We start from the raw sequence: 18262 nt of genomic DNA, 5'->3' as shown, positions 1-18262 counted from the left end.
TGACCATCAAAGCATACCATGCATACATATCGTGATGGTAACATTTCTTGTGTTACATGTTAGGTCCTCCTGTCAAAACAAGAACAGAGGGAGGATGTGATAGTGAAATAAACTCACCTATACATACATACCATGATGATAACATTATTGTGTTACATGTTAGGTCCTCCTGTCAGAACAAGAACAGAGGGAGGATGTGGCTGGTAGTCCTGCTCACCAGATAGAAGACAACACAGAGGACACGACTGTTTCCCCCGGGGCCCCGGTCCCTGTACCCATGCCACCCCCTCCCCCTCCTGTGGAGAGCCCTGATACATTCAAACCCGTGACGCTCACGCAGGACGCCTTGTTACGTCACACCAGACAGCAGGAAGACCTGTTTGTGGCCCACGCTAAACAGGACAGGAGTCCCATCATCCTGAAATCTAAACAAGGCGAACATTTACAGGAGAGGAAGAGGAGTCACTCTCCTGACCAAGAGAAAGGGATGCTCCGACCGTGCAAGACCTCCAGGGGGGACAGCAGTATTCTGATCCCTCCCTTCCCCCTCCCCAGTATAGGATATAGACAGGGCGGCCCATCCCGGGATAAACTAGGTCACCGGTCATACAGGAACGAGGAACCGTACACGACGTCACCGTCAGGGCTTCCTGTATGTACCACCAAACCCTCGCAGAGTAACGTCGGCAGCAGGGTGACCCCCGCCCCCGGCAATGTCATGTGGCCTTACTACCCACAGCTAGGCTCAGGTGTGTAAACATAAACCAAACCTGATAGGTAACCTTCAAGTTTCTCATGTCCTTGTATGTTTCATTTCAACAGTGCAGTTAAAAAAGCATAAATATCTAATGAACATATATACATGTATCTCTAGATTTTAAATTTAATTTCTTGCTTAAGTATTGTGATCATTTTTGATTTTATGGATCATGTGTAATATGTTTTCAATATAGGAGCCTCCTTTTACCCTCAAGTGATGGGAGGGTTTTATCAGGAAGCTAGTCCCTCTCCAGCCACACTAAGCTTCAATGTCTCCAGTTCTATGCCGTCCCCTGTGAACACCAATGGTACGGCTGTATCCAGGGCTGGTAGACACAATCTACAGGTACATTTGTTAAGGATTTTATGAACTGAATATATAATAGCAATAGAATTTACTTACTGAAAATATCAGTTTGTCTTGGATTGAAAGTTTTATAATCTAATTATTCCCCTTGTATGTATTACAGCATTTTTAACTTTATTATTCCCCTCTGTAGGTACTACAGGGTCACTGTCAGGGTCCGTTCCACCTGCCGTCCATCACGACCTCGTTTTCTTCGTCTTCGGACATGTCCATTTCCCACACGGACAGTGGCTCCTCCTACCTCTATCTACTGGACTCCGACGACCAGAACAGTGGACAGGAGGTAGTCCTGTTAGGGCATCACAATCTCTAAGTTTATAAAGGCACAGAGTCAATGATATATTTTTCTTTAAATTGGTAGACAATGCTTTTTCAGTTTTTCTCAGTTCGCAGCTTTCAAACTTGATAATGGTACTGAGGACAAAAGGCTATGCATATGAATCTATGTTGTAATGCACAAATTTTTGTAAGGAAATGGCATGTAAGATTTTTAGAAATTTTGCCAGAAGGAATGCTCCTCTTTGTAGTACCTTTGTGTTAAAGTATAATGAAAAGATTTTCCTAACAAAAATCACTGAGTATAGAAGATTCGTTTTGATTTTATATCTTTGTTTTTACTTAAAAAGGACTCCAAGGCTAAAGAAAACAAAAGTAATAAACGACAAACAGAACCACCCTGGCTAGAGAACATCTGTTGGAATAAGAAGCTGGCTATGAACTACCAGCTCCCAAATCGGAAAAAGAATAGGGTACTGAAGTCAGATAAAGCCTTCATTACGACGTCCGAGGCTTCTAGTGTCCTCCTGCAACAAATGATGGACCTACAAAGCGATATTGAACAAAGTCAAGGAGCACCTGTTATCGTAAGTATCCATCTCACCTACCGTAATTCTGTTTTTATGTCTTATATCCAATGAAAAATAGCGAACAATTTATTGCAAAGAAATCTCAGGTAAATAAGTGAGTTTGCTTTTGATGTTTGAGTGTCTGTTTCCTTGTAGGATGAGGAATGCGACTACCTGTTCTATGATGAAGAGGAGACATTTTCTGACTGTGACAGCAGACTTATCTCCCTTGAGAATATCCACGATGCTCTATCTCGATGTGAAGATCATGAGGATGGCATTGGATGCTATAAGGATCAGAAAATTACCTCGGATCAGAGTAAAAAACCAATAGGGAAAAAATCCAGTGACCCTAATATGGAGGTGTCTTTAGAATCAGAGGTTGTGGCATCCTCTGTTACCGCGGAGGATAGGCTTCCACCGGAGCAGGTGGACGGAATGGACTGTCAAACAGAAAGTCAGCCACCTCTGGAAACCCAGGCACCATTAGATTCACAAGAACCACTAGATACTCAGGGACCATTAGACTCACTGACGATGGACATCGAGTCTAATTGTTCTAAAACTTCGAGTGACATAACTCCTAGTGATGAGAGAAGTAGTGGTGAAGCAGGAAGTTCCGTTAAAGAGTCGGACGCGACGTCGTCTAAAGGATCACTAGACGAGGGCAAAGACTCCTCCGAATCCGACACAGACGTGGGCAACAGCACCAGGAAAGATAACTTTGACATGTTCTTTGTTGTGCCACCTATTTTCTTTGTCAATCATTGTACGACACCTTTCTGGAATCACACTGTTGAAATGACACCATTAATGGAAATGGAATACACAGTAAGTGAAAGGAACACTGAGAAATGTTTAGGTGAGGATATGAGGAGTATGAAGAACTTTGTACAACCAGATCTGGTCAAACAGCAAATGGGCTTCATGATGGAGGAATTAAATCTTTTTAAAAAGTCCCCAGAAGAAAGTGACACTAAACAACGAGAAAAGGTGACAGCCAGAAAAGAAAGTAGGTGTTCTCTAGACACTAGTTCACTAAAGAAAACAGGGTCACAATCGCAGTGTAAATCAGAACAGGGCTTAACAGAGGACTTGTTTAACAGTCTGTTTGTGTCCATGTTTAACGAGGACTTATCGAGTTCTAAACAGAGATCTCCCGACATTGAGGATATTTCTGACTCTCTGGATGAGGTGGATTAATGTGTGACGAGATATTGTGTCTGATTAACTTAAATGTGTGTGTGGAGTCTAATAGAGGAAATTACTTATGTGTATGAGGATTAGAGATTACTGATGTATGTGTGTAATGAGATTGGTAAAATATGTGTGTTAGTAGAAATTACTGATTTGTGTCAGGGATTAGATATTGCTGATATACATGGTCTGTGTAAGTGAAAATAGATAAGTGGTGTGAGGGTTATAGATGATATGAGACTAAGTGATTAGAGTTGACTGGTATGTCTGTGTGAGTGATATTAGAGAATAAAATATGTGTGTGTATTAAGTGATTAGATATTTCTTATACATATCTTGAAAGTGATGAGAACCTGTGTAGGTGGTTGGAGATTAAATATAATAGTGTGAGTTAGTTTTATAGAAATTTCTAGTACCCCGTAGTTCTTTGCAAGTGAGATTATTAATGAAACATTAATATTTTCCCATACAAACAACAAAATCATGTCAAACCCTTTGTCTTTTATTAAACATTTATATAGAATGTAACTTCTCTGGCATGACAGAGCAGGTGTTAATACATTTTTAAGACAATTTGATATCAAATATTGACGGCAGTCGAATACAGTATAGGACATCTTGTCATGTCACTAGCAGCATACAGCAATGATCCTTTACCTAGCTACTATAAATTAATAAGACAATCCTAAGCGACCCCAACACTTCCCTTAATCATGTTGATATTGATACACGCAGGGTACCTAAAGTAGATACACCATTCCTTGTGGTTATCAACATTTTGTTAGAACTCTCAGCTTCCTGCCTTTTGATCTCCAGTACTTGTATACATTAATATTTTATTTGGTTATATGACTATTTTCGATTAGTCCTATGAAAGTTTAGAGCAGACGCATTGTTTGTGTCAAAGAACACAAAGTGTTTTTCTCATGGTAAATATAACCATGTGTTAACAATGTATTTATGTAATTATTTTGTTGTCTTCGATATTATTGTCATGTATTGGGTTGTTTTTGTGTTGTATGTAAATTTTAAATTAAAAAGCATTGTTGTGCTGTTACCATGTTAAATATTTGTTCTGATTTTGTAAAAATTAATTTTAAAATTGCATGAGTAAAGGGGTTAAATTCCAAACTAGACTTAATAAAAATGTTATATTTGTCTTTTTGCCATTGGCCAGAAAACTTCAAATGTCACAAGATGATATTGCTGTTTCTTCAATTATTTACTATCCTTCAAAGATTGCATACAAGCTGAACTACACTGTACTTCTTCTGAAAACTTAGCATAAGGAAAAAAATCCCTTAGTACCCGTATGTCAGGAGGGTGAGCTAAAAAAAAGTTCAGCTTTGTAAACATGGTAAACAATATATTTTTATATGAAACATCAATGTATTTTAACATGGTCTTCTATTCAAGGTCATATTTTATAGTCTACCACATACTATGTATGTGAATGTATTTTTATCGATAAGATAATCATTAGCTTCTTTAGTAAATTTTCCTGTTTTGGAGATATCTTAAAGTTTTGATCAGATCATCAAGGGATTTTTAGGTACAGAAAAAAAACTCAGATGTTTGTGTCTTTGTGTTTTCTAGGTGTTAGTATATAAATATATATATGAATTTTTAAAACAGTCTAAATCCTATTTATTACAGAGAGGGGGAAATAAGTCAGGGTCAGGTGTTCTTAGCTGCTGGACAGTGATTTCCTTTAAATTTATTCTTTTTTACCAAAGACCATGTGATTTCTAATGTTTATTTATTAAATCTTTTGTAAAACATTGATATCATATAACCATCTTGCATTACACATTTGTTCGTCATTCCATTGTTATTTGTTGTTATCAATGAATTTTGAATAAAATATTTTAAAACACTAAGCAACAACTTTTTGATATTTGTTAGATACATGTTTGTTGTTCGGCATTACAGAATCACATAATGTTAGGAGTTTCATGTATTCACTGTGTAATATTGTGACAGGTGTGCACACTACAGCTATTTCCTTTGGTATAACTGATTGTCACCACTCGCGGGGGTTTCCGCCGCCGTTTACAACCACACACCACAAACAGCAACGCTTCCCGGAAACGAGTCCCACTCCAGCTGTATAGGTAGAAGTTAACACACCTATTGACGTACAGCAAGTAAAACGACATGGACGATATAAATCTCTTCCAGTCTCTTTCACCGCTGGACGCGTCCAGAAGTACCGTGTTGGAATCTATCGTGGTGAAGATCGAGAACGGTAGCGTACAGACTATGACGGTGAAGGAGTCCACCAACAGCATGGTGGCCACCTGCCTCTTACGGGAGGCGGGTTTTGTTTTGACAGTCTCCGGCAGGCACTCGTTGGATTTGTAAATTGAACAGTTCTGCTGTTCTTGTCTGATCCTGTCTGAAATCTTGATATGCCTGATGATGATTATATTGCTGATGATTATAGCTGTAAACGATACAAGAAGAAATACGTTGTGAATCCATGGCCAGACGAACTTCCAGAAAATCTTCAGATTTTCCGAGTCGAGATAAACGTAACATAAGCGATCCGATTCATTCAGAGCATAGGTATCGGATGTGAACAGGAAGTTAACGTCTTTAAGGAACACGAAGATGAAAACCAAGATGGTCACCCGTTTTGCTCGCTTTAGTGTGCACCAAGAGGACGATTTCAGAGGGAATGTTATCGCTAGTCCTCTCTCCAGGGTCATTGCTGTCGTTAATAGAACACCGGAGTCACTGCTCACCCAGCCGAAAAAATGGAAGAATTTACACATGTAGTGAGAATGTTCTCCTCTGTAGATGGTTGACGGGTAATTTAAATTCAACCAATCGACGGTCAGGAGACTAGCCAAACTGAATGTATCCACGAGAGCATTGGCTATCATGTAGAATGACGTCGATAGAGAGCGGAAGTAGACGCTCCTCATTACAAGAACAACCAGCACATTGCAGACGACACCTGTCACTATAAGAAATGGCGGGAAATAAAGATCCAGTCCATCCGTGATACGACATAGAATTGATTTTTCTGAATCGTGAACCATTGCTGAGTATTCGAGGTTTGATTGCAAAGGTCATCTACAACAGAAACTTTACATTACTTGAGTTCTATTTCTTTATTAGTTAAGAGACAAAAGGCTTTTCCAAAATTACCCCCATCCGAATGATCCGATCCTATCGCACTCCCCAGCTCCTAAGCCATCCAGTTATATTATGGTCAGTAATATCTGTACATTTTTTAAAACTTGTCCACAGGAAAAAAAATTTAGCGAAATCTAGCAGCAAGCAAAGCTGAGATGATATATTACACTATGAAGTTCTTTGTGACAGGGATCTGCGTACGCCAATTATAATGATGATGATATAGAAATGTACACGGAATTGAAACAAGATTTGTTGGTGAAACACTGATGCCCCCGTATGACAGCTTATGGATGAAGGTTTAAGTTTCTCAAATGTAAGTCTAACTACAAAGTCCAAAGAAATGTTGTTACCCAAAAATAAGGACTTGTCTCAGTGAATACATTTTTGAAATATGAAAACCCAGTTATCTGCCATTCAAAAGTTATGACCAAGGTTAAAGTTTTATACAAGTGGGTGAAATTCCAAGGTCAAGGCTAAAGGGTCAAAATTAACAGTACACAGAGGAAGGCCATGTCATAAGAAATATTCGTGTGAAATATAATTTAAAAGCACAGCATTTACTTATCAAAATTTATGACCAAGGTTAAAGTTGAAATAAAAGTAGGCCAAACTTCAAGGTCAAAATTGTTGGTTTTCAGAGTAAGATCTGGTCACAAGAAATACATCTACGAAATATGAAAGCTCTAGTACTAACTGTGCAAAAATTATAGCCAAGGTTAATTTTTTTATATAAAGTTTGTCAATACTCCTTCGTGAAAAGGCCAAGAAAATACGTGTATAGTTTTGTCTCAGTGAATATGCACTCTAAGCATAAAGGCCATTGCACCAAATATTCAAAAATTATAGCCAAGATTAATTTTTTTTTTATATAAAGTTTGTCAAACTCCTTAGTGAAAAAGCCAAGAAAATACGTGTATATTCATGGGAAAGTTTTATCTCAGTGAATACACACGCGAAGCATAAAGGCCATTGCACCAAATATTCAAAAGTTTTAGCCAAGAAATATATAATTGCAGACGTGGGACAATCGACGAGGTCAATGTCAAGAGGTCAACTGCATTTGTTAGATTTGGAGATTTTACATTGACCACGGCCAAATCATATCGCTGAACGATTACGCATCGCCTGAATTTGCAAAATAGCTAAACTTTGTTTTACAGATCAAAAGAAAGACATTGCAAAAGATAAAACATGGTTAATTTGCACTCCGTCAATGTCAGTGTTCGCTGATTCTGTTTTGACTGATTTTTGGCCGGGCTTATTGCTCAAAGAGCAATTGCCGCCTTATGTGATCCTGTTCAAGGCAGGAAGTCAACCCCATAGTCGCCATTTTAAAGTTACGTACAAAAATATAGTTCTTACTCTCAACTGCTTTTGAGATAATACAAACGCTAAATAAAGCAACAAAAATAAAACGAAGTTTTATCTATATAAATTAACATTAGTAGTAATGACTTTGAAAACTTCAGTCCTAAGTCAAAGAACATAGTTCATTAGCGTAAGGATTTTTGATCGTAGTTCTCTACACATACGAGGTAAAGCAGGAGAGGGAACCAGACTGGCCTGTTTGTTTACATTCAGCTGCGGTACCAGATGAATTCTGATTCTGACAAAATAGGACCGTGGTATAAGGATTGAAAAACTCATTGTCAGTGTCTTATCATTTATATTGATAGTTTTAAAATAATTTTTCATCAGAATATAAACGTGATTCATGTAAGAAATTCATTCTTCTCTGTAAATGAGCTCGGCTCTCTGTACTTCTAAGTACTTTGATTTGGATTTTGTTTGCAAATAACAATTTTCAGACAATGACCTTGACTGAAGGAACGAAAGAAAAATAGGACGAGTCCAGACAACAGCAACAAGATGGAAAACGAACAAGTTATTTGTTTATATTTTTAGATAAAAATCTACAAGAAGTTACGCAAGGAAATATATAATACACGACCATATTTCAAAAAAGAAACTGAAATAAATTGTAAAACCAGAATACAAGTAATTTCCTTTCCTGATTGAAATAAAACTACACAATGCTCAAAAATAAAATCAAAATTAATAATTACATGTACTTTTCTGCCTACCTTCGGCGGTTTTATTTGAGATATCCATATGATCGATAAGTACAAAGATCTTTAAAAACAATCTTACACTCGCGTGGAACCTAGCATTTTCGTGAAATTTATTATACATTTCCATTTTCTATGATCCTAGATGAGATTGGTTTAATTGTGACCTGGATTGGTCCACAATTTGAAAATTAATATTAATTATTAATTAAGAAAATTTCCATCTTCACTTCAGTTTTATGTTTATAAAATACAATTGCCTGGTATTTTTTCCCAGGTAACTTGTTTTTCGGAAATATCCACTAGTTGCCCCCCCCCCTTCCCGAGGTAGGATGGGCCCACATAAGGGGATCAGTTTTATTTATAGTTAAGAAATCGGGGGAAAAGCTACAAACTATTATTACTTTGAGAAACCCAAACTATAATAAAGATGTATATTGAAAATGAAAATCTTACTCTAAAATGATGCACGTCAAACCGTTAAGCCATCTTGTTCATGAATACGGGAAACGATTTACGACGTCGTACCTTTCCTGTTAATACGGGGTGTTTAAAGTCATTAAATAAGAGAATTTATCCTCCGAGGGCATTGTCCACGATAACGAGATTTATAATTATATACTCGTGGATGAAAGTCCTCGGGTACAGGACAGTCTTTGTCCTTGGTCGTGCTGGTTATGTCTGTTTTCGTGAACATTAGGTAAACTGAAAAAAAGACGTGTTCTAAAATTAAAGTCCTTTCAAGAAATAGCTACAATGAATATAGTCTTTATTATAATTAATCACAGGAAATTAGTTTTTCATTCTTCCCAAAGTACGCCTACCTATGTCTATTATATATCCACGATTCTAAAAGTTTGTGTAAAAACAGAGACAAGGAAATCCCCCTATACTAGTATACAGAGTTACAAATAATTACTCGGCGTAAAGGAGGCCATATGCTTTTCAAACATTTATATTAAGGAAAAATTATGATCATATCTATAACAAGGTTAAAATGAATGAATTATGATTATTGAACAACACTTGACGAGCGGATCACGAGAAAAGAACTGGAAACTGTGAACGAAACTTCAAAGTATCAATACACGTAATGTGATGTCAGTTACGAGACACTGAACTCTGTTTAAGATTGTGTGTATGTCTGTGTTATAAATAAACTGAGATTTAAAACTATTGGATTTTTTTTCCTATTTCATTTTCAAAAAGAGGGCTATATTCATTTTTCGATAGATTTAAGTTTCCCACTGGTTGTCCTATGGGAGGTCTACATGGGACGTTTTCTCCTCCGCTGGTTGCCCTATGGAGGTCTACCTGGGACGTTTTCTCCTCCGCTGGTTGCCCTATGGAGGTCTACCTGGGACGTTTTCTCCTCCGCTGGTTGCCCTATGGAGGTCTACATGGGACGTTTTCTCCTCCGCTGGTTGCCCTATGGGAGGTCTACATGGGACGTTTTCTCCTCCGCTGGTTGCCCTATGGAGGTCTACCTGGGACGTTTTCTCCTCCGCTGGTTGCCCTATGGGAGGTCTACATGGGACGTTTTCTCCTCCAACGCACCTGATCTCACCCCTGGGATTTCCGAGGGACCCTGTTTATGCTCTGTTCATAGATTTGTATCTCAAAATTTTAAATACCAAACAAATTTTATCAATGATTTTGGAAACATTTGTTTGCACTGTTTTATACGAGTTAAAAGAAATATTCAGTCAAGAACAATCAATTTGAAAGGTTAATAGTTTTTATGAAATCGATCTCGGTAACCACCTTTTTCAGGTCAACAACACATGTGTGTACGATTCCTTCACTATTCATCCAAATTATACTTGTACTAGGAGACGTGAGGTGTCAGATACATACGTGTTAAAAGTTGTTTCTGTAACCTACAACATTACCTATAGAATTATCACTAAGCCTTTTACTTCAATTGATTGTAAAATTTTGCAAAATCAATGATTTTGTATAAAATTGCTAGCGTTAATGTATCCATTTACGTACCTTTTAAAAACGATTAAAACCCGTAGTCGTTAGTTCTTTTGTAAAATGGACCCCTGGTCCGAAGCAATGGTACTAAAACCAGCTGTAGAGGGGCAACCCCCCCCCCCCCACCATGTGACAAAAAATAACTGACTTTATCCTGGAATTTGCCAGTGTGTGACCTTGCAGCAACGAAAAGAGGTGGAGATAGTTTTTATAGGAAATGGAAGTTGAAAGAAGATTTTTAATTTCTGAATATTATTTTCTCTGTTCACAAAAAAATGTAGATATAAATGCCGTTGTAGTAAAGCATAAGTTACTAGTTTTACTAGCATTCTAGTAAAGTGTAAGGTAGCATAATAAAATGCAGGATCTCTTAAGGGCTGAAACCAGTAATCTTACTGGATAATTTCACAACATTTTACCGTTCACGGTAGCCTAGTGGAAGAGCGTTCGCTTCGTGATCGGGAGGCCCGGGTTCGATTCTCGTTCGCAGCGCCGCGTCAAACCTAAGACTAAAAATAGGTAGTGACTGTTCCTTCGCCAAGCGCTCCGCATCAGAAGTGAAATTCACGGGTCTCTCGGATATGACCTTTAAAACGTAGGTCCCGTGTCATGGTAGGCGCTGGCGTGATAAAGAACCCTCACTGCTCAATGGCCCTGAGTGCCGAGTATAGGTCTAAATTTGAAGCCCTTCACCGGCATAAGGTGACGTCTCTATATGAGTGAAAATTCTCAAGAGGGAGTTAAACAATATACAATCAATCAATCAATCAAAAGATTTTATTCATATATATATACTGGTATATATGTCTATATACAGTACTGTACAAAAGTACACAACAAATTAAAAGCGAATGCCAAGCAATAACTACTATATACTTTAAAAAAAAACATGCATATCCTAAAATGTTCCTTCATAAAATTTCAAAAGTACATGTACATACTTGTATATGTGTATATGTATAGGTTTTTTCTTTCTAAATTAAAAATGTTCAGTTTAAAAGTGGTTTGTATTTTCAACAACTGCAGACTCTAAATAAATCAACACAGTCTTACAACTTATGAATCGTGAAATTTACAATAAAGTTTAACTGTCCTGCAATTAAACATTTCTATGGCACCAATACACAAATCATAGAATTCCAAACTTAAAACACTGTTACATAGATTTCTTACACAAGTTGGCTTTTACACAAACATGAAACTGAACATCATATTTCATTTATCATTCAACCATTTGCTTGAAAACAACTATCAGAACTATGAATTGAGTAAGAATCCAAAATTGAAATATCCTGGGCTTCTGACCTATATAAGGAATAATTTGAAAGGTGTGAATTTTAAGGCTTTGATGGCTTTAAGGTGAGGGCATACACTTGAGTCTGTTGAACGCCTCTTTCTCTAACCACTCCCTGTGATTAGGGTGCGCGATGTTAATTAATGCATAGGCTCTCTGGCGGAGGTTCTTCCCAAACAAGTAGGCGATGCCGTACTCCGTGACGATGTAGTGAACGTGAGCTCGCGTCGTCACCACACCAGATCCTAAAATAAACATTGACTACATTACAACCAAGCAAATGTAGGATTACATAAAGAGTCCTATACAGTGGATGAAAGGCTTGGGTATCTTTCTCATTGTGGAGCTTTACAACTTGTATAGAATAATAAATATGCAGAACTTATACAAAATTATTCATATTCTGAAAACTGCTCTACAAAATCATTTTATTGAAGATGAAAGTAAAATTTTTTTCTTCTTACCACTCTTTAGTATGGGAACCAGTTTACTCTCCCCTCTCTTTGTTGCTGAAGGCATCGCAATGATGGCTTTTCCCTCGCCATCTAAACTAATGGCTGCCCCGCGTATAAAGTCTATCTGACCCCCGAACCCTGAGTAAAGTCTCTCTCCAATAGAATCCGCACACACCTGACCAGTCAGGTCAACCTCAATACACGAATTAATGGCCGTCATTCGGGGATTCTGACAAATTATGGCTACATTGTTGGTGAATTCCACATCTCTCATCTCTAAAAACAAGATAATCAAAGTATCACACCTGGCTTCTATAAGAATGTTCCTACACTTCTACTGTGATGTGTCCAGGCAGTCAACTAATGTTTTCTACAAGTGTTTAATGTTTTAAGGTACATTGATACTCTGGTAAGAGAGATAACTCTTAATAACATAAATTTCTATTATTCCTTTATATATTTGTCAAGTTGAACTGCCTTTTTTTGTCCAATTTTGCCCCACAAGCTATGCTATATTTGTTTGTATTTTACTTATTATATATATTTCTTTTGGAAAATCATATAAGTTAAAGAAAAATTTTATATGAGTGAGCAGAGGATTTATGAACCTTAATGTTTCTTACAGACGAAGCGTCACAGTAACTAACCTACGGAGGGATTGTCGTTGAGGAAGTTGTAGAGGATTTTGGTTCCGATGGAGAAGCTACTGACCAGTCGACCCGTCAGTATGGACTTCTCGGAGTTTGTGATGACCCCCTTCTCCACTAGCTCCACCACCCCGTCACTGAACATCTCCGAATGGACCCCCAGATTCTTATGATGACCCAGCTGTGATAGTACTGCATCAGGAATGGCTCCTATACCTGTTAAACATCAGTTATTAACAGTATATATACATTCTCACTCTGGTAACTTATTTCTCAATGCAATATGAATGCTGGTGCTCTTTGGTTTCAAATCGGAGTTTTTATCTTGGGTATTTCACTGTTTCCATGGATTAAATATGGAAACAACTCAAAATACAATTAACATTTGTTGACACACAACTTTTTAGCTATTAAATTATCAAAAACTACTAAAAAATCTAAAACAATTTAGTCTTGCCCATTGGTCATAATCCTCACCTTAGTAATTATCCTTTTTGACAAATGGATTCTCTTAGTTAAATAAACACACTACAGGGCCGAGTTACAGATACTGAGATCAAATATAGACATCATTTCACAATACCTTGTTTTGGTAAGAGAGTCGTATAAAATTTAAAATCGAGACAAAATTTTCATGAATTCCAATAATTCTTATATTTAATCTTTAATAAAAATAGTATCAAATTTTTGGTTCAACAGCAGAATGTCTACTATAATTACCAAATAACAGAGGTCTAACCAATAAAAGTGACTGACTAATCTGTTACCCATTTGTAATGTCGCCCCGTCTACCACTAAGTTTTCCGCGATCAGTTTGCCGATTTTCTCTTCCTCCTCTGATAACGCTCCTCTCCGGAGTTCATTTAGCGGCTCGCTGTGCTCCACCATGGCGTCAATGTGAGACTGATGAATCACACCGTCACCAAATGTCCGGGGCATATGTTCATTAACCATGGCTGAAATTAACAAAAAATTCCCCAGTTAAATTACTGGTTTTACTTTCCTAAATACTGTATAAACAGAATTTTTTGTACAGATTTAATTTAAGCATTAATAGTAAAGGTGCTGAATTTGCTAAAATTGAATATCACTTATCGATAATTGTGTTTAATTTGTAAAGCATCATAAGTGAGCATTTCTAAATAACTAAAATCACATCTCTCTTAAAATACAAATTTTAAGGAGAAATGGCTTAATTTGCATCTCCCTAAAATTTTCACTAATTCGGTATTCTACATCAATAAATAATTTGTTATATGTTTTCTGTGAACCTTGACTTGGCCCCTGGGCTCAAGGTATTGGTTAGAAAAATTCATGTTAGCCTTTTATCATGCGTAAGTAATTATTTTGTGTCCATGTTACGGGTGAGCTAAATTTCTTTAGACATGCCTTTATTCCATACCTATGATGTATCGTGCGTTCTGTATTGCTGATCTGGTACAGTCCACACTGGTGCCTAGTGAGCAGAATCCATGTTTATCGGGTGGTGCCACAGTGACAAGCGCCACATCGATATCGATGATGCGGCGCCTGAACAGGTGGGGAATCTCACACAGGAAGATAGGGATGGTGTCCGCCCTCCCCTCGTTGACCGCTTTTCTGGCATTAGCTCCAAGAAACAGGGAGTTCGATCTAAAGATGCCTGTAAAACAGAGTTACGAAGTAAGGATTTTGTCCTTAGCTAAACACACAGGTTTGAAATCACGGATTTTGAGACCAGTCTTTCAGATGACACTGTTTAAAACAACGTATCATGTCACAGTAGATAAAAGATTTCCTACTGCTTACAGTCTGTAAGTGTCGAGCATAAGGCTAAACATGCAGCCCTCACTCCTAAGCAAGTGTTGGCATCTCAAAATGAGGATGTTAAACAAACAATATTAACTCTGCATTCTCTACCTTCGTATTCTGGGTTGTTGTAGGTGCCCGGCCCCTCTGTATGAATATGCATGATTTCCACGTTTCTGAGCCCTGCTTTCTTCCCGTGCTCTGTCATGGCTTCCACGAGTTTGACTGGGGTGGCTGCTGCTCCATGGATGTACACACGACTGTCTGTCAAAATATTTACAAAAAGTCTGTCAAAATATTTACAAAAAGTATTTCACTTATGTTGGTTTTATATCAATGTTCTCTTGTGTATCTGCAAATAGAAACAAACAGTGGTCTGACCAGACCACAGGGGCGATGTATCTTATTCCCTGTTTCTCTATAACACATCAAAATAAATTTATAGAGAACGGAGCAAATAAGATGCCTTTTCTACTTTTCATGGTCATCGTCTTCAAATTTATTTGATAGAAAGTTGCAATCAGTAGATCTATATTGTTTCCCCCCAAAAAAGACTTTTATGAAGCCTTCTGCAACTCTGGAACCCAGTTCCAAGCAAAACCTTTAATTACTTTGAACTGCATTAGCATTTCTCCTTCGAGTTTGTTTGTGGGAATCTCTTCAGAATCTGCCTACATTTCTCTGCAATCAAATATTTTATCTATACATGATATAAAATGTGTAGCCTATGAAAAAAAGAAGCTATAGTAGCCAATTCGGCAAATGAATGTTAGCTGGCTGACAAAAGGTTGCAGGGCCTAGTTTTACCGTACCCGACTGTATCACTTGGACAGCCTCCTCGGCGCTTTTATACTCCGGAACTCTGTCGTATAACGGATGGAAAGGCTCAGGGGAATACAGATAAAAAGCTCTTTTGATGCATGCATTTACAGATCGTCCAACCGCTGTTCTTTTACGAAAAATATTCATCTTTGCAGTACTAAACTTTACAGCGTATGAACATTCTCGAGGTCCTTCCGAATAATTTTGGCGACCTTGAACGATCACACTGGCGCGGATCCACACATTTGTTTTATAATAGATGTTTGAATTTTCATACAGTATCGAAGATAACACATTATCGAAGATAATCTACGATGATTATGAGGTCATAAAGTTTAACATTTCATCAATGAAGCACAACGCTCACCTGAGTCACTTTTAGCTTCTGTTCCTCGGCATTTTTTTTATTTCAATGTAGAATCCCCCCCCCCCCCCCAAAAGGTCCATATCTTGTAATACCGAAACCCTGTTTTGCTCTTTTTAGAATGTTGAAAATTGGACCCCCCCCCCGAAAAAGGATGTAGGATTTTTGGAAATCCCTCATCCCCCCCCCCCCCCCCCCCCCATTGCTTGACAAGTTTTTCCAGGCAAGTTGAAAATGATTTTCTCGGGCTGCCCCACCCCCCTTTCCTCATTTAAAAAACGATGTTACGTCACTGATTATAACGCAAATAAACACGAATTCGATTCTTTCGCGAAAACAACTGCGTTACTTTCGTGTTATAGCGCACAATTAAAACTTTCGCGAAACTTTAACCCGTTACTTTCACTTCACAACGCGATAATGCATAGTTACGTTTTACAGGAACCTTTGACCTTGACTGTCAGATAAGAAACAATTTTCAATTCTTTGATTTTATAAATGACATAAGTCACATATTGCATACAGATACAACCAAAAGCTTTAAACATTGAACCAATATCAATCAATTTATGCATAATTATAGCATCAGTGAGTAAAAAGGGGAAAAAAACTCCAGTGAATTTCGTGCTTTTTGTTCCCTCAGGCTTGAGCGTGGGACTTAAATTAGTGTAAAATTAGTGTAATCTCAAAAAAAAAAAAAAAAAAAAAAAAAAAAAAAATAAAGGTACTGTGAACAATGAGCTCACTAAATGACACCCCCGCCTACCAAATGAATATAATGGGAATGTAAATGTTTTGTTGTGGAAAACCCAAAATATGTGTATCAAAACGTAAAATAAGAGGCGCACATTGGCAATATGTAATAAAGATTCTGTGAAAGTTTCATCAGATTTCATTCAGTGGTATGAGAGGAGTTGCGGATAAGAGATGGGTGCCCCAAAGTGCAACAGATAGACGGACGGACATACAACTAGACGGACGGACGGACATAACGATTGCCGCTTTTCATGAGATCAAGCGGGGGGGGGGGGGGGGGGGGGGGCTATAATTATTCTTTACTCCTGGACATCCAGCACTAAAACATTTGGTATTGAGCCCCCTAAAAAATCGTTAATTTTATGACCCCAAAGTCAGGGATTCAAGGGAGAGGGTAGGGATCTTTTAGTATATATATATATAGTGAAAATGCACAAGATTTTCATAAATCTTTTTTCCTTATATTTAAAAGACAAATCAAGTGTATAAATGCGAAACATGGAGATAAGAAAGATACTGAGTATTCAAGCTCAAGGTCCTTACAAACAGTGCAAATCAGAGGCAGAACAAACACGGACCTCCACAAACTTCAGAGTTGGGATCAGGTGCCATGGAGAAGTAAGGTTCCACTGACGACCGGCTATACCCGCCATGTACATGTACTCCTTGTTATGATCGGGAAAATGGAAAAATCCGTAGAAATTTCAGTGCGTAAAATAATGGCTTAACAATCTGTACGAAAAACGATAGTCACTATTTTACCTTATCATAGATTGTGTTTGCTGACAAGGTCATTGTATCGAATGTAGCGAAATGATGATTTTTCAACGAGACGGGTTATATCGTTGTTTCATCACTTTATTTAAGAAATAAATAACAAGTTTATAAACTTCAATGGGAATTGAAGTGGGTCGGTCACGTGATCAAATCCTGTGAAGGCCGAAGGCCTTCTCAGAAGATTTGATCACGTACCGACCCACTTCAATTCCCATTGAGCCCCGCCTTCTTCCCGTGCTCTGTCAAGTTTATAAACTTGTTATTTATTACTTATATATACATTTGAGACTGACAATTGAATATTTTCGAATTTAAATTATTGCAATAACCGTCCGTCGTAGATTTTGAAAAATGACGCAAGATGTAAATCGGCTTGCATGGCGGTTACGCTTCGAATTCATTAGGCTAAGGAATCTATTTCGAAGGGAATATTTTGTGAAAGGCTACTTGTGATCAGTAATAGTGAACAGATTGTTGTCTGGGAATATTTTATTCGTGAAAAATGATAATCGATGCTGAAAAGACACAAGAAACACGTCCGAAGTTTGATGAAAAAAGTTGGAGTAATTTCGGTCGCTGGAAAGGGATGGATGGATCCGATGGATTGAGACACTTGTCCGAGCCAGTTAATTTGCAAATTGATCAAAAACATTCCACGGTTTCAGTAACTAAAGGCATACTTATTGTAAAACACTGATAAACACGGAGACACTGGCGACAGCTTTACATTGAAAGTAACCTGTTCTACGAAAACGCCGAGGTGTTTGGCAGCTGTTCATGGCATGATTGCAAAGATATTTTCCAACAGATTTACACATTTATCGTGAGTAAAATTTAAAGATAAAATAAAAGTTTATCCTGAAAATTTAACCAAAGGTCTATCCAAAAAATAAGGATGAACATTAGAGACTGTGCAGCTGACAAAAGTGAAGAAAAATGTAAACAAACGCTAGGCTCCTAGTTTTCTCTACATGTATGTACACAGGTTGAATCGA

The 18262-nt window shown here is 37.7% G+C and overlaps 3 protein-coding genes across 4 annotated transcripts in view; 1 reads left to right on the top strand and 2 right to left on the bottom strand.

Moving 5' to 3' along the window:
• LOC134276620 (period circadian protein homolog 1-like) overlaps positions 1 to 5049 on the top strand; it is a 47890-nt gene extending 42841 nt beyond the window's left edge. For both annotated transcript variants that reach the window (XM_062758852.1, XM_062758851.1), the window contains 5 exons: positions 164 to 749; positions 954 to 1105; positions 1260 to 1409; positions 1753 to 1989; positions 2128 to 5049. In XM_062758852.1, coding sequence (XP_062614836.1) covers positions 164 to 749; positions 954 to 1105; positions 1260 to 1409; positions 1753 to 1989; positions 2128 to 3174 — 2172 coding nt within the window. In that variant the 3' untranslated portion in view covers positions 3175 to 5049. The remainder of the gene's footprint in view (positions 1 to 163; positions 750 to 953; positions 1106 to 1259; positions 1410 to 1752; positions 1990 to 2127) is intronic.
• Positions 5050 to 5099: 50 nt separating this feature from the next.
• Positions 5100 to 6243, bottom strand: LOC134276613 (probable G-protein coupled receptor B0563.6). The gene has a single exon (XM_062758845.1). The coding sequence runs from the start codon at positions 6213 to 6215 to the stop codon at positions 5130 to 5132; it is 1086 nt and encodes a 361-aa protein (XP_062614829.1). The 5' UTR covers positions 6216 to 6243; the 3' UTR covers positions 5100 to 5129.
• A 5286-nt stretch (positions 6244 to 11529) lies between these two features.
• On the bottom strand, positions 11530 to 15581 carry LOC134276616 (4-hydroxybutyrate coenzyme A transferase-like). The gene is made up of 7 exons (XM_062758848.1): positions 15361 to 15581; positions 14660 to 14812; positions 14163 to 14402; positions 13528 to 13716; positions 12761 to 12976; positions 12123 to 12389; positions 11530 to 11903 (listed from the first exon to the last, which is right to left on the bottom strand). The coding sequence occupies exons 1-7, from the start codon at positions 15515 to 15517 to the stop codon at positions 11719 to 11721; spliced, it is 1407 nt and encodes a 468-aa protein (XP_062614832.1). The 5' UTR covers positions 15518 to 15581; the 3' UTR covers positions 11530 to 11718.
• Between the last annotated feature and the right edge of the window lie 2681 nt (positions 15582 to 18262).

The sequence above is a fragment of the Saccostrea cucullata genome, unplaced genomic scaffold, assembly GCF_032062105.1.
Source record: "Saccostrea cucullata isolate Sc308-1 unplaced genomic scaffold, CSIRO_AGI_Scuc_v1 ctg590, whole genome shotgun sequence".
Classification (NCBI taxonomy): Eukaryota; Metazoa; Mollusca; class Bivalvia; order Ostreida; family Ostreidae; genus Saccostrea; species Saccostrea cuccullata.
This window is presented reverse-complemented; position numbering and strand designations above follow the sequence as displayed.